The sequence below is a fragment of the Dermacentor albipictus genome, chromosome 6 (genome assembly GCF_038994185.2).
Source record: "Dermacentor albipictus isolate Rhodes 1998 colony chromosome 6, USDA_Dalb.pri_finalv2, whole genome shotgun sequence".
Classification (NCBI taxonomy): Eukaryota; Metazoa; Arthropoda; class Arachnida; order Ixodida; family Ixodidae; genus Dermacentor; species Dermacentor albipictus.
The window spans coordinates 55,247,150-55,272,832 of NC_091826.1; the positions used below are offsets into that span (position 1 = coordinate 55,247,150).

Here is a 25,683-nt window from a genome sequence, read left to right on the forward strand (position 1 = left end):
GACTCTGCCCCCCAACGCAGATCCCTCTCAGGACACGACCGCCACATGCGCAGTTGTAGCCGGAGTAGAACGCCGCCTTCTCTCTCTCCCCTTTCCCCGGTGCTTCGCGCGCGACGGAAGACGGCGCGCTTCCTCCCCGTTTTCGTCCCTTTCGAGTGGGAGAAGTTGAGCCGCCATCGTCGGCTCCACTCGCACGCTTTCACTCGCACGTACAGCGTAGAGCGCACAGAGACTGCGTTATCGCCCTTGGACTTTACGCGGGAACCTCACGGCGATGGCGACCCCGACGCCGACAGCAGAAATACGCATGGAGTGTCCGTATGATTGCTATCGCAATAATATTATTTCATCTTTGCAATGCGCGTAACTGCGTCAGCTGAGCGTGGCCTGCGAGATGGCAGCGGCGTGCCACGTAGCTTAGCCTGCCGCGGCCGCCACCAGGTGCCTCGACGAGCGCTTTCGCCGTCGCGACACTCGACTTCTGGCCGGGGCTTCGCTCTCTTGGCTTCTCCATTTTGTACCTTCCAGTGCGTTAGCGGATACGAAGAGAGAAAGGTGGGTATCGGTGCTTATAACTCCACTTATAGTTGAAGGATTCGAAAAAAGGTTTTGCCGGGTGAGATTCATGAGACGACGTCCTTGAACAGCAGGGCCATTCTGCGATGAGTTCGAAAAGTGTTTAGGGGCCCCTTTAAGTGGTCTGCATCACATATACAGAATACGCAATTCTCGCGTATAATGCAGGGGGAAAGGCAACGTCAGACGGGAAGCTTTCGCCGCACAAGCTCCCCGCTGTTTCTCCCTGCTTTCCTAAGCTCCTCGACAACTTCGTAAAGCGGCATCGACGTGAAACCATGGAGAAGGAAATTGTGAAGCGTATTTAGCGCCCGTATTTTCTTTGTTTTATCTTCGACGAACTGACCATTTGGGTCCATTTTGCGCGGCATCATTCCGCATACCTAATCCCTTTCTATGGTATAAAGTTACAAACAAGGATGTTTGTAACTTTTATGACGCACTGTGCTACTCCACCTGTCGGCACCCTACTTGATTTTAAATCGTTATTCTTTTTATACTTGGTTGGCGTAGTGTTGCAGATAGCAGGTAGTACAAACATGTCGAACAGTGTTCCGGTAACTAGTGACTATTTCCTTGGAACTAAGTTCCAGGTATTCATTATCTGTGATTATACAAATAAAACAAAATATATGTACAGTTGTGCACTATATTTTGCAAACTTTTGTGCAACCCCGTTCCACTTATGTGAGTGGAAAATATTTGCTATAAATTTCCGCTGACAGATGGAATCTAGGAGCGATCAGGTTAATAGTATGGGAGCAGCATATACCGAAAGTTCTAGTCTCAACAACAGCTTCAATCTAACTGGTGCGCACTTGACGACAGGCGGAAGAACACAGACCTCCTCACCTCTTCTCGGGTGCAGTCTTTCGGTGGCCAGGCGAAGCAGAGGCCCGGCGGTGTTTCATAATAGCGCTCGGGCACCCAGGTGAAGATGTGGCCACCGTCACCCCCTGGAGCAGAGAAGGCCGCTCAAGTTACCATCAATAAAATTAAATTCTGTGGTATTAGGGGCCAGGACTACGAGGCTGATTATGAGGCGCGCCCTCGTGGGACACTATGGATTAATTCGAAGTTTATTTAAGATGCACCTAAATATGAGGTTTTCCGCACGAGTTCCATGAATGTCCACGGCATGCATAACAATAATGACATAAATTGCATGACATATGCACGCACGCATGTTGGAGTTGGAGTTTATTTCACCACAGTGATTCAATGTTTACATATTCATACATGAGACAAAGATACAATGTGTGGTGTGGAATGCGAGAAAAAAGCTGCGACATAAATGCAGCTTGGCTGGCCCCACATCCCAGCAATACAAGGCAGAAAAGGGACAGCATTCGTAGTCATGGAAACAAGTAAATAGGCACATAAATACATAGTGAAGTTGGTACAATAAGGAAATATAGTTACACAAAAACGAAAAACGCATAAAATTTGTAGTCCTCGAGAAGACAAAAAAAAAATCGTAAAAATGCAGCATCTCATGCCGCATTTTTTGCTCCAAGAAAACACATCAAGAAGTACATCATGTCAGTCATGACGTTATCACCGTGGTAGGAACTTATGCCGCCCTAGTGGGCCAAGTTGTGCACTAACTTGGACCAGTGGCTGCAATTTCTTGCTCGTGATGCCGTGACGGTCATTGCATCGCCATTCCAGCTTAGTAATCCGACTCTCGCTTCTGATTCTCGCGTTCAGCCTGCGCTCGAGCCAGGTGGCACGAGTGAGAACGTCCCTGCATCTCGGAAGCTGGACACCGGGTGGTGACTGCATTCGTTGAAACAGCTTTTGAAAATCAAGTTTCCCAGGCGCGATTTCCAAGCGTCGGGGAAACAAGGGCGCCGCCTCCTCGGTCCTCCCAAAGCTTTCACAGCCCTTCTCCTCGTTACCAGGACGCTTAATCATGCATCAAAATCTGCTCTTTCGTTGTGCGCGTAGAGTCTGAATACGACAACGCTATGTCGAATGACTCTATGGCGCCGTAACCACGGCTCGGCCGAGGCAAGCGCGTCGTCTTCCGTCGCGCGCGAAGCACCGGGGAAAGGGAGAGAGGGGAGGCGGCGTTCTACTCCGGCTACAGCTGCGCCTGTGGCGGCCGTGCACGAGGCCACTCGTCCGAATGGCTATGAACGGACACGGGCTTCAGGGTATCGCCGTCGAGTCACCCGTTCGTGACCTCCGAGTGACCGATACCACGCGCTGCCGTCACTGGGCAACTTGGATTCTTCGTCTCTTACCCATTTCGCACCTACATGCCGCTCGTTCACATGAATTCGATTGTTCGTGAAAATTTTGCGACCTTCGTCATGGTTGTCTTCGTCTTGCCACTGTCGTCACGCACACGCGCTAATTGTAGTTGACAGTACTCGCGTCACACACACACAAATCCCGGATTTACACCAACACATCGGTCGAGCTAGTAACGCTTTGCGGAAGCCCAAACAAGGCTGTATAGCCGGCTGCCTGCTAAACGCTTCCCACGACGTCGATTTCCACAGTGCCTGGGATCCGCGCAATTTTTTTTCAGGTTTGTTATCAAAACCGGTCACTTTTGCCAGCGCTTTGGAACACTTCCGCTCCTATTTCAAATCTGACAATTGTCACGGAGGCTCCTTTATATCAGCACTATCGAGTAGCATCCGTGCAAAAATTTAACATTTGAATAAGTGCAATATCTTTACTATGATCAAATATTTTCTCTCGTTTTTCTTCTCTTTCCCGCCCTCCTTCTCCTAGGGTCTTTCTGCACCCGATCCCCTTCCCTAAGCAGAGTAGCAGGCAGGCGCCTACGTATACGCCACAGATGTATCCGTATTTCAATAAAGAGCTCTCTCTCTCTCTCCACTACTTTCAACCAGGCTTTCCACGCCGTCCGAAGTGTTACTGTAGTTGGCTTTCTGATGCCATTGTATAGAATAAATCAGATACTTTCCCTGTTGAGGGCTGTCGGCCTCCCAGAGAAACTCCATGGCACGTTCCTCCTGCAAGTTTTTCTTGGTGTCCCACGATATGCGGCCGATCATGGCGCTGCTGAAGCCCATCTGCAACGAGACGAACGCGCAGTGAGTCTGTAGAGCGATAAGTTTCAGTAAATATGAGCGAACATTTTAAAAGGATGCTCCTTATGTGAGAAGCGCAAGAATTGCACGGAGCCAGGTCATTTAAGGCACGCTTGAAAATTTCTTGGAGAAGCCTTGGTTCTTACGAAGAGCACAAATAAGAGAGAGAGGGAGAGAGAGAGACCGAAATAGAAGACAGGAAAGACAGGGAAGTTAATCAGACGCACGTCCGGTTTGCTACCCTGCACTGGGGGAAGGGGTCAGGGGATGAAGAGAGAGAGAGGAGAGATATAAGATGTCGATTATGATAATGATGTGACAAGGCAACGTGCAGTGCTAATCCTGATGCGCAGTAGTGCATCACGAGAGCCCTTTCCGCGTTGATCTTTTCGAATTTGAAAGCTTCCGATGTTCTGCATAACAGAATTTTATCTATTGTATAGCTTTTAGAAGCAGCCGATCCAATAAGTGATCACTTGCAACGCACGTTGGGAATGTTTAGCCTATTTGCATTATCCGGATAAGTGTGAAGTAGAAGTATTCACACTGGGCCAAGCCGGGGTTAACAAAAGCGAGGGGAGCAGAGCGATGAACCTTCTCGCTATATCTAAGCTTTCTTTATCGTTAGAGTTTACTGCGTACCCTCGTACTGCATATAGGTGGGCGAGAACATTAGCAATTCTAGCGTGTTCAGTATTGCGGTAAACGCAAGCGGACTGGGCGTTTTGCTGGATGAGTGGAGACGCAACCGCGATAGGCCTCTACGTTGACGCCATCTGGTGGCGCAGAGCTCAACCAGACAAACAAAGAGCTAATATTGCGGTAACCAAGTTTATTCTACCTCGCTACTGGTGTAAGTTTTCGGCAGGGGAGGGATCATAGAACATTTCCCAAACTTAATGTATAGCGAGCAGCGAGTCAAGCTTGCCGTGTATAATGGCACGGCAGTTATCGTTAGAGGCGTTGTGAAGGTACATGGGAGCTACTGAAATCAAAGCTATCACCTCCCGTTGGGCATTGCCATACATTAGTTTTAGTTTTGCGGGACGCAAGCGGCTTGCGTACGCATGGACTAGGGGCGATGGTACTGCGCATGCGCATACTCAGATGCAGTGGTCTGCGCATGCGCAGTACCGTGGCGCCTAGTTCTTGCATACGCAAGCCGCTCGCGTCGCCTAAACTAAAACTCTCTATTAAAAGAGTGTGCGCATGCCTGCGCTTCTTGGGCGTGACTGGTTGGCCAATATTAAAGTCAACTTGCGCAATGCAGCGCAATATCTGCACGAAGTAGTTCTAAATGTTGAGGCTGTCCTAGCAACGTCAGCTTCAGAATCGGTAAATGATTGAAGGAACAGTACTTTGATGTATTCGAGCCCGGATATGGTGCAGTTACAGGGTTCGGGGGCAGTGTTCGCATGAGGCAGAATGCGAACCACGTTTTCTGTAAAGCGCGACGTGTACCACACGACTAACGAGAACAGATGATAGGATAGTTGTCGAAATTCAAGAAGGCCGGTGTTATATACCACGTGACGCGCAGCACATTGGCGAAGCCCCTATAGTATACAAGGTCCTACATATTTCGCTTAGCGTGTTCGAAAAAGAAAGGTTTTGTGCTGGCCACTGCCCTGTTCTGCGCGAAATTTTGCAGAAGGATCACATTTAGGAGTCTATGTCTTTCAGTCTAACACTTGCCACAGTAAATTGCCTGGTCTTTAAGAGGTTTTTAAGAGGCTTTTAGTAGGTTTTTAGGAGAAGGCCAATTTGCACTTCTTTCTTAAATACCAGGAATTTAACTGTGACAAGTGTTACATTGAACGACGTAGACATCAAAACGCGATCGTTCTGCAGTATTTCAGCAGCGGTGTAGCGATAAGCACGAAATGTTTTTCTTTTTTTTCGACCACGCTAAGCGAACTATGGAGGGCTCTGCACCTACAAAAGAAAAGTGGCTCAGTAATCAAGATATGTGGTGACTGCATAGTCACTGTTAATGAAGGCCATTGAGCAAGGTCATTATCCCCTGTCTCTTCCGGAGGACATATCTGCCTCTCTTGTAGGAGGAACTGTGTTCGTATTCCTCGAATTGTCTAAGGCCTACCTATAACTTGAACTGGACGACCAGCCTCTAGAGTTACTTCCGTTAAATATGCATATGGGTCTGTTTAGGTTCCGTCGGTTACCGGGAACGTGGCAGGAATGGGATGGCGAAGCTAGGGTGACGATGATGCAACGAACGCGTCGGCATCACGACTACGACCTAGCGGCCCAAGATAGTAAACTTGGCCCACTGGGTTGGCGTAAGACGTTAGGTAAATCGATGCCCTCAAAGTGCCTGAAATAGGCAAAGAATGCTAAGGGCATAATAAGGCCATCGTCTTATAGAATAATGCGGAGGTACAGCGAGCTGTCTCCCTCGTTCCCAGAAAGACAGCTTCACACTTAAAAAAGAAGAGGGAATTCATCTTGTTCCAAGAATAGAATCAGGGACCGAAGCAGTGACCCTTGCCTAACCGGATCAGCCGCTAGCAGTTGAAGATATTAAGTAAATATAACTTTCTGCACCGCCGAACCTTTCTCTCCTAGGAAATTACACAAAAAACCTCTCTCTGGCTTTAAACTATAATGACGTAGGTACTTTTTTCTATACATTTTAAGGATTATGTACCATTTTCAAAAGTTCATTTCAGCCTTGCGACCTTCCATTAAAATTGCTTTATCTTATCCCTATATGTAGTTATATATAGTCATCTCCATATTTAGTTATATATAGTTATCTCCATAACTGATAACCATGCGAAACATTGATGCGTTCGGCGCGGCAACGGATCGATTGAAGCGCCCAACCCTGGCGAAAAGTGCCGCCTGCGCGATGCTGTGTCCAAAGGGGTCGGCCTGCCAGGCTACGCTGGGCACGCCGCAGTCGGGACCGAACGTGTCGTTGAGGAAGCGCAGTCCCAGCGTCATCTGGTCAATGATGGCCGTGTAGTGGGTCACCGCCTCGTCGTTTTGGACCCATCCGCCGCCAACGAACTGGAGTCGTCCTGTGATAGAATGTCGTAGGCATAAAGAGTGCGTCTGCATGCGAGAGAGAGAGAGAGGGAGAAAGAGACGCGAGGAGTCGTCCTATGATAGAATGTCGTAGGCATAAAGAGTGCGCCTGTATGAGAGAGAGGGGAAAGAGACACAGGAAAGGCAGTGTGGTTTAGCTGGATTGCGCCACGTTTGCCAAACCTCGGATAGTAAAGGACAGAAGGAGTGGAAGTGGGAAAATAAATAAGAGCTCTGCCATTACAGGGCCTCAACGTGGCGAAAAATACGCCGCACTATGAGATACTGAGGTACGGCGCACACGATACTGTTCAGCGTTTATAGAGGAACACTGCCAACGCCTCTGTTGTAACTATCGGAATAATTTAACGGCTGAAATTAGGAAATGCGAGGCTGAAGTGATGCAAGACAAGTTATGTCACGTGTCTTCTCTCCCTTCTGTCTCGTCTGCTCAGTTCACTTTCCAAACGTGCCTTAGCCATGAACAAAAAGTTTTGGAGGACGCTTAAGCTTCGCTTTTTAGTGTGGAACGTGATAGCATTCCAAGATTTCTGACTGCTTCTCACGCTTCCCGGCAACTGGAGCGCATGTAGCCATAATGTTTACCGGGAAACGCTGGCCGCGAACGCTATGCACGAAGGCGGGCTTTGTGGTAGAAACGCGGCCTCTGGCATGGGCCGCAATTCGGAGGAGGCGCATTACATTACAACATTATTACGCATTACATTACAAATAGAATTACGTTTTCTCGTATAGCCAAATTACAATATGACGCTATCATGTTAGCAGGCTTGCGTACGTCGTACTTTACGATTTTTTTTACGTATTTTAGCTTCAGAAATTCAGTTAGTACGCTAACTTCCTTGCGCCACATGGAGGGCCTGAGTATGGGTGGTTCGAATTTCCTTTCGTCGAAACGACGTCCGACGCTGGACGCCGAGCGCCGATGCCAGATTTTCCGCGACACGGGGTCCTTAACGGTATCGCGTTAATAGCTCAGTTGATTGACGTTTTTGTAGCAGCTTCGTGCGCGAACAGTGCACAAATAGAGTGACCCATGGTGTTCAAGTGTATTTTCCTGTGGAAGCTGTCGATTGAGTAGAAAGGGCGAGAAAGAAAGCAGACGAAACGCAGGTTGCAGCTGGTTCGCTACCCTACACTGGTGTAAGGGAGAAGCGGACCGAAAAGGAAATGAAGAAGGAAGAACAAGTGCCGCGCACGCATGCATATAACATCGTTCACTGCGCTATCAAAGGCGATTGCAGAGGTCAGTCGTCTTCAAAAAGTGCTTCAGGGCCCTTGCGGTTTGCAGCGCGGATGACCGACGAGTCTATAGTCCGAGCATATTTTTTTTAAATGCGAACACCATGCGGTATAATCGTCTTAAAGCGGTACGCAATGTCTAGCTCACATAAAGTGGAATGTAATGAATGTCGCACTGTGGTGAGCAGAACAGAGAAATCATTTTTGTGAGTCGGGGACACGAGAATTCTTTCAGAACAGAAAGCACCCGCAATGCAACGATTTAAGCGAACGTTGAATTGTAAACTTCTGAACGCAATTTCGACATACGAAAACATTTATTTAACCGTGGAGTGCTACGATTTGAATGCATTCAACATATGAAAATTGCGAGCTTTTGTTTGGAACTTATCCGCGTATAGTAGTCCCGTTCAAACGTCTACACTATCGAGACGCGCATTTTAGTTGTTTATGCATTGAGATAACTTGATATGGGAGGGGCAACGATAAGCGTTTTTATGTACTTCACAGGCGCCTAGATTAAGCTTATAAGATTGTCCAGCAGGATAGCTGTTTTTGCACTTTGCACAAATGTGCACTTTGCCACGCAATTATCTACGCGAAGTAAGCTATTCGTGTTTGTATAGTTCAGAGTAGTGCCAGAGGAGAGATTGCCTATATTTTTTATGTCTTACTGAGGCAGCTTGTCATTTCTTACTCTTTCTTACCATACCATTATGTAAAGTAAAATAAATTAATCTTATTATTCATGCCTTGTCAGAAATCCTCCCGACTAGAAAAAAAAAAGTTCAGTGTTGCCGACTGAGTCGAATAAGTTGAATAGACAAACATGACTTGCAAGATAAGTCGCATTATTCCGATGGCTAATGAGAATTGCAATTGAAGATTTTATGATTAACTTTAAGATGACATGTTGAAATTCTGGAATTAAAGGAGACAGTAATGAAGTGACCTCTATTTATCAGAAATCCGAAGATAAGCCGCTGTTTAGAAATATCCGTCCCCGAAATGCGCTACGAAATGGAATGATCATTCAAAATATTTCAATTTCCGCACTTAACGCGAGGATATACGTTAGAATCTTGTTCCAGTTTCTATTTAATTTCGAGGACCAATATATAGAAAATATCGCCTTTCTACAGATTTCCGCTAAATGCTTATAACTGTACTACCGACTGAGCTAGATTCTTCAGTGGCTGCAAGCGTACATGAATGAATGAATAAATAAATAAATAAATAAATAAATAAATAAATAAATAAATAAATAAATAAATAAATAAATAAATAAATAAATAGTTTACGAGCGGTAATGTACTAATCATTCATATGAACGTTGCGATTTGTAAATCAAATTCACGCCCTGTAAGCCATCGATCCGAAAAGGCAGAAGTGCTGCTTCCGCCGCAGGCGTTTTTCGAAAGTTTATTCGGCAAAATAAAATAAATATTGGGGCAGTATGAATTAATAAAGGCCAAGACGAAGAACGTACCTGACTGCACCATACTTCGAACCTTTCTTCGCATGTCGACCGACTGCTCGTACCACCAGCGCGAAAAGAATACGTTCTCCGCTGACACGTAGCGTCGGCTGGGCTTGTCCCACAGAGCTCTCGTCGCGCCGTTGTAGATCATTTGCACTGCCGGTGGTGCCAAGCCGGACCGATGTTGGACAGAAAGAGGACAGCTGTATTATTTTCCTTTGAATGCGTTAAGGGTGGCTTGGAAGCCCATTACCTATGCAAGGTGCAACAAAAGATCATAAGGGTATGTGAGGATCTGCGCCACATTCATCAGCCCCCAAATCTCTCAGACAGCGAGAAGGAGTTATGCCGCAGATTCAGTGGTCACCCACGCACGAGGAAAAAAAAAATTCACGGACGATTACGATACTTCCTAATGCGAAATCTGAGCGCAGCTATGTGCGTGTTTTTATTTCGCGATATATTAGCTGGCGCGGGAAATCTATCTCGCGCGCCACGTTGCAAACGGAGCGAAGTGTGGCGCGACTGCCTCGCTAATCTGCAGATCTAGAGAGGCAGCGCGGGGATGAAGCGTGGGCGCGATTCACAGCAGACGCCGCAAATAGACATCCACTCATGCAGCGCTTTGTTTCCACACCGACGACGCGCGCTACGCTGGCGCCATCTCGTAGCCATCGTCGCTGCAAAGCCCGTCTTGCGCGACACTACGCTTTTCTTGTCACGCTTTCGCCATACCCTCCTCCTCCGCTTTCCTCCTCACGTTCTTTTCGCTATCGCCGTCTTTCATCTCCCGCTACGCTCCGCGTTCCCTCTCATCCTTCACTGTGCTCGTTCGCTTGGTTACGAGGCACGACGCCTACGCCGAAGCTCGCCACAGGAACGGGGGCCTAGGAGCTGCGCTTTAAATGCCTCGACACATATGCGAGGATTGATTTATTTTTCAGCACTGTCGAGATCCTTCGATGCTGGGGCAGGAAGTTCTCGGAACTGAAGGAGTGTTTCACTGTGGAGTTGCGCCCTGACGCTCTTGCCCTGCGTCACCTCGACATGTGACAGTGACGCCATTCGGCAACGTGTCTTGTAAATCGGCGCGTACTTTGCCGTTACGATCACAGGTTGCCCACGCGGCCAAAGCAAATGCCCTGTATTGACGCTGCGTGCACTTATCTGGCCATCTACCATACGCCAGCAGCCATTTATTGCGGAGTGACGTGAGATGCTAAGACAAAGTAGGGCGACATTTTCGAGCGGCGAGGTACAAAAGGACCAGACACGTTTTAAGAGCGTGTCCTAAGGATGTGTTTTCCAATGACAAAAGTGTGTCATTACTTGCTTCCTGCATTTCTGACAGATTCATAAAGACTTGTAGGGATGTGGAACACACCGCTTAAGAGCACGTCACTGTAGAACGCCGACAGATGGTGCAACATGTGCGTTAGTTTTTTCAATTTTTCTTCTCCGTCAACCATGGATTTCCTCTGGTACTGTTCTGCATTTAATTCATGACTTTTGACAGCACTTCGTACTTTTATTATCCTTTTTGCCATAGTTATTCTTCCTGCCTTGATTTCAGTATAGCCAGCCCTGTCGGTGACCAAAAATTCTATATTTTACATTTAATCAAGAAGAAAACGAAGATAAGTAAAGGGTAGTGGGCTGCTTTACCTTCAGACACTCAAAAAATGGCGCAGGGCCTTTTTGCGTCCTGTTCTCTTTAAGTACTTTAGTATAATTACATACAAATGAACGGAATAAGAAAAAGAAAATTCTGGCACGCGTAAGATGAACACTAAGGCTCACCTGTGTTGTACATAGTGTCCACCGTCCAATACCATCCAGCGTCGTTGTGGCTGTGACTAAGCAGGTGCACGTTGATATAACCCGGCTTGTGCTCGGGGCAACCCTATGGGTAGAAATGTAAAGTGCGGAGATCGCACACACTCGTTCAATCCCTCGTGCCCGTGCTCGATCACACACACGCACACGGGCGCTCACGCAGACACAGACACACACTCACTCACTCACCCGACAACAATGTTTTCGAGATGCTAACTGCGGTATATAGGTTACCAAAAAACATTCACCGGGTGGATGACATATGCACCTAAGCTGCCGTGCGGACCTGTTCTGTTTTACAGTAGGACGGGAGAATCCGACGTAAGAAACCTCGTTATGGAGTCTTTGAACTTTGCCTGTGTAGCACCGCGTTCTCCTTTTTTTCTTTTCTGCCTACGATTTTTTGTTGCATGCGTTTTGCAATAAGCAGTCGGATGCTGCGTCTCCGCAGCGATTACCAGAGTGGTTTGTTCGTGCAAATAACTTGATATAATTTCTTTGGTGGCGGCAAAAACGAGAAAAAGAGAGAAAAAATGAAGAAAGATAAAGAAACGATACTGAAGGGAAGACATGGCAAGCGCAAGCGTCGACACTCATCTCGCGTTGACCGTATCTTCTTTGCCATTACGGATTCCTTGTGCGGTGCCATTACACAAGAAATGAACCCGCATCAGCTCGTTCAATATTTCGTACTAGTAGATTTTTTTCAAATTGCGCATAATCTTTTTCCTCCTGTTCTTTTTTCTTAATAGAGCGTCACCGTCCTGCTGCTGCTTCTATATACCATGCTGCTATTGGTACTACTACTACTACTACTACTACTACTACTACTACTACTACTACTACTACTACTACTACTACTACTACTACTACTACTACTACTACTACTACTATACTACTACTCCTACTGCTACTGCTACAACACCTGGCGGCAAGTTGTCTTTTTCGTCCACGTCCATTTCCCTATTTTATCATTTCCGCGTTGCCAAAAGCACATGTACCGGAATGCAAAAAAAAATGGCTGTGGCTTAGGTAAGGTTAAGCCCAGGATGCGAAGCATACTAGCCTTTATTTTAGTTGTTGAACCACTGTTTAGCCTGGTGAACTGCTGTTGCTTGGCTATATTTGGTTCGGCTAGACGAAGAAACAACTCATGCATTACTTCTTCGCCTTCAAGAGTGGAACGCGACAGCGTTCCCGTCGACCCGCCAAGGGGTGTAAGACAATGGGCTACAGGGCAGCGACTACGCGCCCCGCATTGGACGCGGTGAGCGTCGAGCAAAGCAGCGTTCGGCGCGGCAACGAAATGTGCGCCTGAGCAAGAGACGCACGCCTTAGAAACAGCGCGTTTCTAAGGCAACACCGCATTCACTAGAGGCGCTTTTGTACCGCTTTGAAGCGTTGTACTCGTGGCTCAGTGGTAGCGTCTCCGTCCCACACTCCGGAGACCCTGGTTCGATTCCCACCCAGCCCGTCTTGCAAGAGTTGAGCCAAAGCCACTTCTCCTCTGTCGTGACGTCACGGTGTCACGTGATTTCATGGTCACCGCCGCGCCTGAGGAGCTGGGTTGAGCCCTCGTAATATGCTTCGCATAAAATGCACGTTCACCGTGGTTAGCGGTGCTTCGTCAAAGAACCCCGGTGGTTAAAATCAATCCGGAACACTCACTCCAGACAACAAATCGTGCCTGTACACATGCTCTCACCTTGAGTTCACATTGGTTGGCCGCTAAAACGGCTGGGAAGAAAAGGGTAACTCGAAGCAGCAGCGGCCCCATGGACATCAGCGGTGGCCGTAGCGTATGCATCGCTCTCTCTCCGGAGTGGTGACAGGTGACACGTTGCCCTGCGGCGCAAGTTGCTTGCACGTGCCTGCAATGCCGTGCGCAATGCGTCGGCCACTGCATAGTTGCCGGTGTAGGCAGCAACGGAAGGAGGCGAAAACGAGAAGGCGCGAACGCCTCACACTTTCCACTTGTTATATGGTTACATCGTGGGACGGCCGGCTCGAGTGAGTGCGTTACCCGAGGCAGTGCATCGTTCGCGTATCCCGTGGCAGATACTTGCGCACGTGTTTTTCTTGTCCTCCGGCTGCCTGCTCGGACCTCAAATAACGTGGTGCTTCTTTTTCTTTCGGTTATCGTACGTATTTCTTCACTCTCTAGTTCTTTCGTGCCGTACTTGTAGATATTCGTGGTCTTCGCCGTTTCCATCCTTTAACGTACAATATGCCCTCTCTGTGACTCACACTTTTTTCGTTCTTTTTTGTTGACTATTACGTATGGGACACGGTGTCACATCTGGTGACATGTTGCTGAATCCGAAATGAGGCTGGAGAGCGAGCCCGCACCGTCCCTCCCTCTTTTTTCTTTTATACTATTTTTGTTTCGCCACCATATTCGACTGTGCAGGGCGCACCGACTCTTTAACGACTGTTTTAAAAATATCGTAGTGTCGTCATAAAGTTGAAGCAATGAATGCGATAGCAACTTGGTAGAACGTTAGTGTAAAACTCGTAGCATTAGTGGCAGTATGAATTGAAGTAAACGTAAGCTTACTAAGTAAAAACAAGCTGTTGTGCTAGACGTTATGGCTTTAAATCCTGCAATTGGAAACTTTCATTTATATCTATTAATTATGGCCAACGTCTTTGTTCGAGACTTTACCACCGGTTTTCCATATCGGGTATGCTCCGATACCAGTATCGGGTATCGGAATGTTTGGAATCGCTTTACGTTATAGCGCCCCAGTACTCGTCATTGTTTCGCATATTTCTCAGCGGGGCAGCATCTGTTGCATCGAACGACGCATACGCATACGTGAATACCATTTTTTTTTCAGTGTAGAGACGTTGAGTATTGTTAGCAAGAGCTTTTGGAGCAAGATGCTATCACCCCGCTCCATCGTTACTGACAAAAGAAAAGTAAATGGTTGGAAACAATTTCTCATTTAATTCGATATTCACTTACATCCGAGAAAAAAGAAATGAAGAAGCAAAGATATCAGCGCCTTCAAAATTTCCCATGTAAATTATAAGCTTTATCTCACTAATGCTAATATAGAGACCAAAGCTAGGTCCAATACAAAACGTGTGGGTCAGCGAGCGAAAGGCCTGAGAACCGTTCGTACCGATGGCAAGAGCTGAAAAAAAAATAACAAAAACGTTTCCTCCTCCTCCTCCTTGTCCTCCTCCTCTTGCTTATTCTTCTCTTCTACTTCTTCTTCTGACCTCGCAGCACGAGGTACTAGACAAATGCGCCGGAACGCCCCTTATTGAAAAGGCGGCTGAGGAGGATGACGATGGCTGCTAGATTATTCTCTTTAAAATAAATCTGTTTCAACATCTCGCTTATGCGATAGCGCTTACCTCCCCTCCCCCTTTTGCATTAGTTAGCTTTTTAGCATCGGGAACTGCTGCACGGAATTGTAAAACCATGTCTCGGTGGATAACGTAAAAAAAAAAGAAAAAAGAGAAACGTTTAGGGGAAATATGAGTCCCTGAGTATACAGTCCCTGAGTATACGAGTCCCTGTGCATACGACTTCTACGGATGGCCATGCAGGCCGAGGAATGTCCACAGCATGTGGTTTGCCTCCTACAGCTGGCCAGGACGGAACGAGCCACTCGAAGAGTCACTTTTAACCTACAAAGGTTCCTTACGGCACGTTCAATAAGTGCCCTCTCTGCGTATGCTTCACCCAGCCATGGACCTCCCCTTTAACGCACGATTCTGTGTTGCAAAAAAAAAAAATCAAACCCATCGGTTTCTTCCTCTTCTCCTGCAAATAGATGTGCAACAATATCAAAGAAAAGAAAAGTGGCACGAGCAACGTAGCACTATAGCAATTGGTCTGCTGCCACTGAAGCGGCACATAACTACTCTTTGAATCCCACCTCCTCCACCCTGCTGGCGCTGAGCCCTGCTCCCGCATGGGTTGCAGAAAATAGTGCTAGCCTTTCCTCCTTCCTCACAAGAACCACTTCTCTCTCTCTCTCGCCTCCTAATCGTTGAGCGACGGGTCGTTCCACTCCCCTTGGCACGGCACCCTCCATGCCAGGCCTTGTGGTGAAACAAAGAAACAAAAAAAGAACACGTGCTGTAGTAGTCAAATCGGAATAAATGATATACCGACATACAGAAGAGAAGGCTCACCAATGCGAGGCGGTTAGCCAGCTCCGCCTCGCTAGAACGTACTGCAAATGAGTTTTTTTTCCGTGCTATGTACCGGCTGTTATTATTGAAATGAAAATAAAAGAAAGAAATGTCTGTACCCTGTAATGGTGCCGTCCGCTCCCTTGCGCATAGCAGAAACAACAATATAAAGAAAGTACATGTAGTAAACCAATGAAAACCAACAACGTCGTAGGGCCAGAAATCCGCAGCACATGGACCCATAACCCGCGCACATATAGATAAAAAAAAGGGGGTAAAGGCAAGTCGCACCACAATCAGTTTATATTAACAAGATAGAGAGATAAATAGAAGACAGGAGAGGCAGCGCTATTAAGAAGGCGCAAACCGACACAAGGGGGTTTCTTGGCCAATGTCCCGTAGTGGGTAAGCGCCACGGCTCGAGGGGCCCGCGACCACGCAAGCCACGATGGCCGCCTTGCTGGGCCGGACGCTAGCGCTGGCCGTGTTGGCGGCCTGCGTTCTGCGCAGCTGCGGGGTCGCCATACCGTGGCGCTGGCAGGGCAGCTCGCGAGGACACAGGGCCCTGCCTGAACAGAGCCGCTGCCTCGCCGATGCCCGCGCCCAGGAGATCGGGGACCGCGCCACCTGCCCCTTTGACGTCATCATCAACGTGGACCCGAAACGGATACCCGCTGAGATACCCATGGCGAGCTGCAGGTCAGTGCCGCGGCCGAATTCCCATAGGCGCGTGACCAAAGAAAATCGATTTAGGCTGTTTATAACCGTCTATAAATTACAAGTGGGCGGCTTTGCTTCCTTATGTCGATGTCGCACTGGCGGCTGTCCCCGTAGCAGATGGCTTTTAAGATGCAGTGGCCCGCCCGGAGTAGAACGCCCCCTCCCCCTCCCTATCTTCCTCGAATCCTTGCGCGCGACAGAAGACAGCGCGCTTCCTCCTCGCTTTCCTTGTTTGCGTGCGCGGGATTCAACTGCGTTCGCCGGCTCATCGTTGCGCGCTTTCACTCGCACATGCAGCGCATGGCGTGCGACGACGATATTATCGCTCTTGGACTTTATACGGAAGGAACATTACGGTGGCAACGCCGGGAGAAATGCGCCTGGAATGTCCACAACATTGCCATCGCAATAATAACAAAATAACAAAATAGAAATGCGACCTTGAGGTCCTCATAATTATTGTTAGGGCTATTAACGTGCAGGGGTGCAAAGCAGTCGCTTACGATGATGGCCCCCAGACGCTTGGCGTCTAATCACTCAAACATCTCATCGCTAATCGGCCTTGCTGTAATAAGAGCTCCCACGAGTGAATAGGTTGACAATATCGAACGCCATTGACTCGATTGCCATTAAAGAGAGCCCGTGTGACACAGGTATTAAGGAGATCTTTCTGCATACAAGTGACCTCCCGATAAAAGTCTACGAAGTGTATAACTTTGGCTGCACGCTGATTTGCAGGACACCGTTTATAGGCACTAGTTGAAGAAAAGAAACTTGTGAGACCACGGGCGATAAAACTTTAATTTGGGCTAGTTGGTTCATTTCGACAGTATATGGCAGATTAGTGTAGACATCCACCTGAGCAGGCACAATTAGGGCCCAGTAATTTTATTGCGGCAGCAATTGTACGGACACTCGAAGCACGTTCATACCGCCGGCGCCGTCGTGCTGTTATCCTATTGACGACGAACGCGTGGCCCACGCTTGGAGCATTTACAAGGCCTCCAGAGACACGCAGCTCGTCTGCCTGCAGCAACGCTCAATTCAAGTGGGACGCATATTCGTTCTGGCTTTCCACAGCTGACATGAGAGTTGTGCTCACAGGGAGTATCGTTGCTCCTAGCTGAGCCAGCTGTGTGTATAGATACCGTCTTAATCCGTCGTACGGATCGCACCATTGTGAATTCACTATCTAAACTAGTCAAGCCAAGCCAATTTGATCCTTGTTTCTTTTTTTTGGGGGGGGGGGTCGGTGCTGACAAAATCTGACAGGTATGTCCTATAGGTCTCATCGCATGCAACATCGAAATGTGGTGCCTGTAACGTTACTGCTAGTTTTTTTCAAATCGCGTCAGTGTAGTGCCACGCCAAGTTTCCGCCAGGGCGTTGTTCGTGCAAGGCAGCCGCAGTTTTCCAGCGTGCTGCCTCGCGTTCTGTCATCTCGTGTATAACATCGTATAAGGAGTACGAATGAAACGCTAGCCGTTGTTATCGCTTTCACCGGTTCGTCATCGATTGAAACTCTCAGGTTTAGAGCGCAGTTCTTAGGCGCCCGTTCCTGCGGCGAGCGCCGGCGTTGTCCCTCGTAACCGAGGGACCTCAGTACTGGAGACAATGCCTATGCAGTCGTCGCACCACAACTAGTTCAAGATACCCTTGATATCCTTGCATTCGAGTGGCCTATTAGAGGGACTATAGTTCTCATAGACGTCCTGCATCTCCTGCTTTTATTGTTTTCGTACATCTGTTTCATCTCTCCGCTATTCTTTCCGCATTTCAATTACCCTTACTCTTACCCCAATGCAGGGTAGCCAATCATGATCTCCTCCGGTTAACCTCCCTGCCTTTCACACTCCGTTTCTCGCTCGCTCGCTCCCTCCCCCCCTTCCTTCTTTTTCGCTCTCTCTCTCCGTCATTCCAGGCTCACGCTTTCGAGGTGGAGGTGGACACGTTAGCCGCCTGCTTCTTTTCATCCACTGTTCCGAGTCAAAAGCTTCACACATTTTAACTTGCAGCACCCTCTATCAGTAACTGTGTCACGCAATGTGATGCGGTCAACTTGCTGCTGCCGGGCGATTGCGGCAATAATGATCGGGTGTGCTCGTGATCCCTCCTCCGCTTCCGCTTTGCGGTTGCACATGGGAGTCGCAACCGCTCTGCGACGCATCGCCTACAGTTAGCTGCGTCAAGCATTCCACCGAGCGTTCTGATCGAGGCCTTCAGTGAAACGCTTACACCTTCGCTATCGGCCGTTAGTGCATCGCCCTTAGGCGAAATTAACTGCCAATCGCTTCTCGTTCGATCGAGCGTAACGAAGAACACCACGCGCGACTCGCTGGCGCAGGTGTCCGAAATTCCAGTGCGGCGGGAACAAGCGCTGCGTGACGCTGTCGTTCATGATCGACGTCTCGTACAACGTGAGCGGCGTGCTGAAGCCGAAGAAGATCGAGACTTCGTCTGGCTGCGTCTGCGCCTGGCCTCAGCTGGTCCAGCCACCGGCGAGTGTGGACACTGGAATGGCTCCGAGGCCAGACGATCCGGGCTACTATCTCGTGCGGTGACTTCGCTGGCTCCCCCAATAAATTTCATTTTCAGTGGCCTTGGGTAGCGACACTGTTGTGCGTGTGTGCGTGTGCGTGCGTGTGCGTGTGTTCGTGGGTGTGTTGTGTGTGTGTGTGCTTGCGTGTGCGTGTGTGTGGACGCGCGCGCAAGCTGGCTTGTGACTCCACACGTGTGCCCTAGCGGCGTCATGATGACGGCACACCTCGCCTTAGGCCGGCAACATTACCGGAACTCACTCGAACTCGTTCGTCAAACATAACTTCATGCGTTAGCGTTACGAGTGTCAAAGTGCAAAAAATATGCATGTTTGTGAAGTGTGGGAAGCCGGTCACGTGGTAGATGTAGGGAGGGGATGAGAAAGTTTAGAGAACATGCATGTGCATATATGTTTATATGCTGTAAACGTGTTTAGTTTATAAAGAAGACCGTTTTACTCGTTTATGTTTTGGCCGCGGCACGGCTGTTGTCAAACACACGAAGGCCGCGCAACACACACACACACACACACACACACACACACACACACACACACACACACACACACACACACACACACACACACACACGCACACGCACACGCACACGCACACGCACGCACACGCACACACACACACACACTGCCGCTACCTCCCGCCGCGTCTACATAGGCCACCTCATGTTCCGGGATATTACCGAATCTAATTTTTAATTTTTATGCCTCGTTTATGCCTCCTGTCTTTGCTATGTTCCGGGTGCATGTTTTTTGGCAGTGGGGGAGGGGGGGGATAATCAGATTTTTTCTAACTTCCCTATCTACTTTCACGTTTTGGGTGGGGCCTCTGTCGGGATTTATTCCAACTTTGGCCAATATGGCTCTTCCTGTCCTCGTGGTGCTAAGTCTCTCAATTTGAGAGGTTCGCACCGCTTCCGCCAGTTCTGCCCATGTGTTGTGCACTCCTAGAGCCATCAGTCTCTCTGTTGATGTACACATGGGCAGTCCCAGCGCTCGTTTTACGCATTTTCTCATTAGAGAATCAATCTTTTCTCTTTCCACCACTTTCAAATCGAGATATGGCGTTGCAGAGCTCACCCGGCTGAATATGTACGCCTGTATTAGTTTAATTAAATTTTTTTCCTTTAGCCCTCGGCCTTTGCTGGCCACCCGCCTAATTAGGCTCAGGGCCTGTATTGCGTGATTCTGCAGCCTCTTGACGGTCTCGCCATTGTGGCCGTGTGACTGGAGAATCAGGCCCAAGATTCTAATTTGCTCGACTATTGGTACCTCTCCACCCGCCACTTTAATTTTGATCTCCGACGGTGCCTAGCACCTTAAGTGTTTCGGATTGTATATAAACAATTCTGATTTCTGCGGTGAGCATGCTAGGCCTCTCTCGGCCGCGTAATCGACTATGATGTCGGTGGCGGCCTGGAGCAGGCTTTCGACGGCTGAATCACTTCCCCGGTTGACCCAGAGGGTGATATCATCCGCATATATACTAAATTTTAATCCCTCGAGCTTTGCCAATTGCTCGGGGAGTTCTCTCATAGCCACGTTGAAGAGTAGGGGAGACAGCAACGATCCTTGGGGCGTACCCTTACTCCCTAGCTCAATTGTTGGGGATTCCAGCGTTTGGAACCTCATGCAAGCAGTTCTTCCCGTCAGGAAGTCCCTGATGTATCGATATGTCCTGGTACCTACATTAATCTTGTTCAGCCCTTCCAGGACCGCCTCATGCTTTACGTTATCAAAAGCCTTCGTGAGGTCCAGTCCCAGAATTGCTTTTGCATCTTTTACAAGTGAGGACGGAACCCGACCATCTCATGTGGCTCCAGATCGCCCTGCTCCATATAGCCCATCAGTCTGGTCTGGACGACGTGCTCCATCAATTTCCCCACGCATGAAGTTAAGGAAATTGGCCGTAAGTTTTCCAATTGCGGAGGCTTCCCGGGTTTTGGTATTAAAATAATGCTTGCCGTCTTCCACTGTTGTGGGAGCTCGCCTTTTTCCCAACATTCCTGCATGTACTTCGTCAGATAACTAATGGAATCATCGTCTAAGTTTCTGAGCATTTTGTTCGTTACCCCGTCAGGGCCCAGAGCCGACTTCGTTCTGAGTCTTACAATCTCTGCTCGCACTTCCGCTTCTGTGATGGGGGCGTCCAACGCCTCGTTAGGCGCTCAATCATAGTCGGGTAGTGGAGTTCGCGATGTTTCCCTCACGAACGTCTCAATTAATTTCTTCATGAAATAATCATCGTTCCCTACGAACGCGTGCCTAGCTTTTGCCAATCTTATACCGGATTGAGTTTTCGAGCTTGCGGGGTCCAACAAGTGCCGGAGGATGTTCCACGTCTTAGAGAGGTTCATGCTCCCCTCCATTTCGTCACACTTGTTAGCCCAATTTTGTTCGCATAGTGTAAAAGTATAATCTTCGATTTCCTTATTACGCCTAGCCATCCTTCTTCTGAGGTTGCGGTTCCATTTCTGATTTTTGAGACGACGCTCCATGCTTTGCTTAGCTTCCCACATATGCAGAAGACGGCTGTCCACTATCTCCGGGGCGTTATCCCCTTCGAGCATTTTTGTCGTCTCTCTAACGTCCGATTTGAGCGCCGTCGTCCATTCCTCGGTGTTTCTGATGGGCCGCAGTTCCTGCGCGCTCCTGATATCTCTAAACTTATCCCATTCAACGACGGCCGGCGCGCCAGCCCTGCGCGTTCGAAGGCCCTCTTTCAGTATGGAAACAATTATGTAGTGGTCGCTACCAAAATTTTGATCCGAATTATGCCATTCTAGATCTTTAATGTTTTTCGAGAATGTCAGATCTGGAGATGTATCCTTACTAACGCTGTTGCCCACCCTCGTTGGACTCTCAGGGTCCGTGTGCAGAGTGAGCCCTATGTCATGCGCATCTTCCCACAGCTGTCTGCCTTTCGGGCTTTGGTGCGGGTACCCCCATTCCTGGTGATGTGCATTAAAGCCCCCACTATCAACAGTGGCTGGTTGCTTGAAATTTTGAGGGCCTTGCGAAGCAGAGCCCTGAACCTCACCTTCCTTTGCCTGGGTGAGCTGTATAAATTTAAAAGGAATAAACTAGGGTCCTTCTGTTTTCCGTTTAGAATGTCGACAAACACGTTCTCGATCTCTCTCGACTCTAGATCGTGTTCAATGGCCGCGATATTTCTTTTCACGAGCGTTGTGACCGAGGATTTCTCCCCCCTGCCACTATGAAATGCCTGATAACCTGACAGTTTTGCGGGTCCTCCAGTTTCCTGGAGGGCAATCGCCAAAGGAGCCTCATCTAATAGCGGAAGGTACTGTTGCAGAATCGACCGCTTGCGCCGGAAGCCGCGACAGTTCCACTGCCAGATTTGATTTCCATTTGCACGCCTGGCCATTTTGCAGTTGCGTGACGATCTGCTCCATATTCTGTTGCCACCCGTTCATGGCGACCATCTCATTCCTTAGCCTTTGGCATTCCTCGGCCTGTTTCTGAACTGCCCCGAGGACAGCTTGAATTTGGATGTTGATATGGTTCATAAATTCATTCATCTTGGCCTCTAACCTTTCCAAATTTTCGACCCTTTTCTCTATAGCCTAAATAGGGTCGGCGTCTTGAATTTTGCGTTTCGTTGGTGGCGGGAGGGACGCCTCTGTGACCACCTTATCCTCTCCTTGCGGCTGTTGACGTGCCGCTGGGGGGGGGGGGGGTCATCTGTCTAATGGGTTGTTGCGGAGGAGGGGTTGCCTGCCTCTGCGATTTCTTTAGGTTTTGGATTTCGGACCGTTGCGAATAGACTATCCCGGTTAATTTTTCGACCATTTTCTTTAATTTCTCAATTTCGTCGTCCCGTTTATCCCTTTGATTATTTTCCTGGGAGACCTTGCCCGCAAAATTAACACCCTTACGCTCCATGCTCCTACCTCGTCTCCATGGGTTGGCAGGGTCCCTTGAGCTCGAGCGCCCCCTGGGCTGGCTCCTGGCACGGGAACCGGAGCGTCCTTTGGGTGGCGGCGATGGTCTGCTCGGATTTGCTTCCAGTTTTGGGAAAGAGTCCTCGCGGAACTTGAAGTCCTGGCCCCCTTTGGGCAACGGACAACTTTCTGTGCGCAATGAAGGCAAATCTTCGGGGGCGGGGCCTCTGCACATGTGTTACGGCGCCAAGTAGTCCGCCAGCGTTTGACAGTGCTTTTGGTTGCTCGGAACAGGCGCTGAATCGACCCAACTTCCACGTGCGACGGTTTCGCGTTTGCACATTCATTACAACATCTTTCTTTTTACATTTCGTCATTTGTGAGGCGAAGAGTAAACTGTGAAGCATCCTTTTAGACTGTGCTTAGATTTAGGTGCACGTTAAAGAACCCCAGGTGGTCAAAATTTTCGGAGTCCTCCACTACGGCGTGCCTCATAATCAGAAAGTGGTTTTGGCACGAAAAACCCCAAATATTATTATTATCCTTTTAGACTAAACGTAAGAATTCATAACGTATCTCTGATACTTTAGTCGGCTAATGAAAGGAAGAAAAAAAAAAAAAGAAAGATTGCTTGAATTAGCCTTACATCCATACTTGTTTGGTTTCTAGCGGTTTGGAAGGGTTGCTGCAGGATTTGAGTTTTGTCTTCAAAACATGTGACTGTTTGCTTGGAAACCGCGAAGACGATTTCGCGCCGTGTGCAGTAGCAGTATGAATTTTACACGCTGATTTGAACAAAAACTTACCGGGACTTCAAAAGAAGCAAGGAGAGCTGCTCAGAGGTCATGTCTTTCATTTTCAAAGGATGGGCAGAAGCACAGTAGATACTCTACAGTCTCCTCGACACCGCAGGCAATGCACTAGGCGCTATCAGCCATTCCAGTAAAACACGTCAAACATCGCCTTGGTGAACGCGATGCCCAAGCGTAAGTGGCACAGCGTTGTTTCCTCGTTTCGTGACAGCCCAGGTAACAGCTGTAGTTGCAAAGACGAGTCGAGGGAATGCAATCTTTCTTGGGTGAATTCAGGTGTGTGCCACTTCTCCAATGTTATACGGTGTGCCGGCTTGCTTAAGTGCCTGGGCTGCGTCAGTCCACGATAAAGGTACTTCTTCTTCCAAAAGCAAAAACTAACTATGGGAAATTTACCGTCGCGTTTTCAGGCGTTTCTGTTTGGAATTCTATACCATCTGACATGATGACATCTACATTATTATCATTCAAACGTAGAACGAAGGAGCATTTCATGAACACTTTATCTGACGCGTAGCATAATTTAACAAACATAGAATTAATTGGTATGTTGTTCACTTTACCATTACGCAATGTACTTTTCAATTACCGAGTTACTAAATTTTTGCCTTAATTGACACTTCTCCTCGTTGTTAGTTTTACGTGCCATTTATCCTCGTTTTAATTGTTGCATGTAATTTTTAAGATTTCTTCAATTATTTTTTCTTTTTAACTCTGTGAATATACCTGCGATATTGTTAACAGATTTTTTTTCTATCTTATCGTTTATTTCCGATGTAGAAACTGTATAATATATGAAATGACTCACTGTTTGCCACGATCCTACTATCCCCTTTTCATGTTTTGTTAGGAGGTCCCCCCGACAGTTGTTACTTCGGGACCTCCGAATGTGTACTTATACCCATCTTGTATTTCTTTTGTCAAAAATAAATATTGATTGATTGATTGATTGATTGATTGATTGATATGTTGAATAAAAGATGTTCTGTGGTATGTGTAAAAATAAAAAATAAAAACTGGGGTTGCTGCTTCGTGTGCTTTCCCAGCAGATTCGTCGGCGAAGTGTTTGCCGGAGATTGCTAGTGAGATCTTAGTGTCAATGAACTTGTATCAGTGAGCTCTTTTTAGAGCCCCGGGAAGCTGTGTAAGCCAATAACACATGGTCTCATTAACACGTAACATTCATTGACTTGCCACACGTGCAACCAATGTAATTTACGATGATTTATCTAGGGACATTAGGCTGCAACCACGCCTACTTGTACTATAGGGTTCACCCAAAAGGATCACGTGGTTATCCTTAAAAAAATGCAAGAAGACATTTTGAGAAGCCGCATTTCTGCTTCTGTCTTTGTATGCGCTGCTGTGCTTGAGGGAAGCGTGATGCGTTCGCAGATGCAAAGCCGTGCAACGTGCGCAACTTACGTACAAACTACCCAGCAACCGTATGAGTAGTACGACCTCTAGGAATGGGATGTTTACACCTCACAGGCAGGCTTGCGTTGGTATCGGCACTCGGCATACCACCGCACGCTCTGTTCGTTTTCGATGACGTATTCTGAACGCGGCCGCAGCGGTAAAGTGCAGCCTATAGCGGCGTCATTGCTGAAAGGGTCCTAGGAGAACGAATAAACTGCTAGAAATGCATTGAGTATTCACCTGTAATACTGCGTGCTCGCTTTTTTTGAACACCTGCTAGAAATATGTTGAACTAAAAGACTTTTGCTGCTTGCGGACTGTAATAAAGGCGGCACTTCAGCCATTCCGGGATTTCGGACAAAAAAGATACGCTAGTCAGAAACTCGCAAATTTTCTTTGAGGGACTGTCATGGCTCTGTTCCACAACAAGTAGTCATTCGCAACAGCTATTTGGCTCCAAGTACGGAACGTGTGAAAATGTAGTGGAATGGCGACTCCAATAGCGTGTCTATGCATAAGCAAACCCTCAAATTTCAGTTGGGCTACCCCTACTATAGGTATGACAAGAAAAAACTTGAGAAAAGGACGCATTACATATCATAGCGTGTACGAACCTACGAAAAACGCGACGTGGCTATCATTAAGCGTATAGGAAAGTGTGACTACGCCTTGTGGGTTGACAGCGTTCCCGTCGACCTTCCCAGTGTCCTGTACGGCCGGCATCTTGTTTGCTCAAGAAAGTAGACTGCATCGTTTTTGACTTCGACGTTGCCTTAGATGTTAGCCATGTTCTTTGACCATTTTCTTCGGAATTGGAACGTGGCCTAAAATGGCCGCTCTCCGTTTT

At 48.0% G+C, this 25,683-nt stretch overlaps 2 protein-coding genes and 1 long non-coding RNA gene across 3 annotated transcripts in view; 2 read left to right on the plus strand and 1 right to left on the minus strand.

The window, feature by feature from the left end:
* The window catches only part of LOC135907802 (lysosomal alpha-mannosidase-like), a 53,125-nt gene extending 39,891 nt beyond the window's left edge, over positions 1-13,234 (minus strand). The window contains exons 1-6 of the mRNA XM_065439547.1: positions 12,983-13,234; positions 11,242-11,344; positions 9,451-9,597; positions 6,495-6,691; positions 3,520-3,629; positions 1,429-1,531 (exon numbers count right to left, since the gene is read on the minus strand). Coding sequence (XP_065295619.1) covers positions 1,429-1,531; positions 3,520-3,629; positions 6,495-6,691; positions 9,451-9,597; positions 11,242-11,344; positions 12,983-13,183 — 861 coding nt within the window. The 5' untranslated portion in view covers positions 13,184-13,234. The remainder of the gene's footprint in view (positions 1-1,428; positions 1,532-3,519; positions 3,630-6,494; positions 6,692-9,450; positions 9,598-11,241; positions 11,345-12,982) is intronic.
* The window catches only part of LOC135907807 (uncharacterized), a 265,994-nt gene that overhangs the window by 186,534 nt on the left and 53,777 nt on the right, over positions 1-25,683 (plus strand). The window lies entirely within an intron of this gene.
* LOC135907821 (uncharacterized) lies at positions 15,829-18,748 on the plus strand. The gene is made up of 2 exons (XM_065439580.1): positions 15,829-16,128; positions 18,494-18,748. Exons 1-2 carry the CDS (start codon positions 15,878-15,880, stop codon positions 18,708-18,710), a joined length of 468 nt encoding a protein of 155 aa, XP_065295652.1. The 5' UTR covers positions 15,829-15,877; the 3' UTR covers positions 18,711-18,748.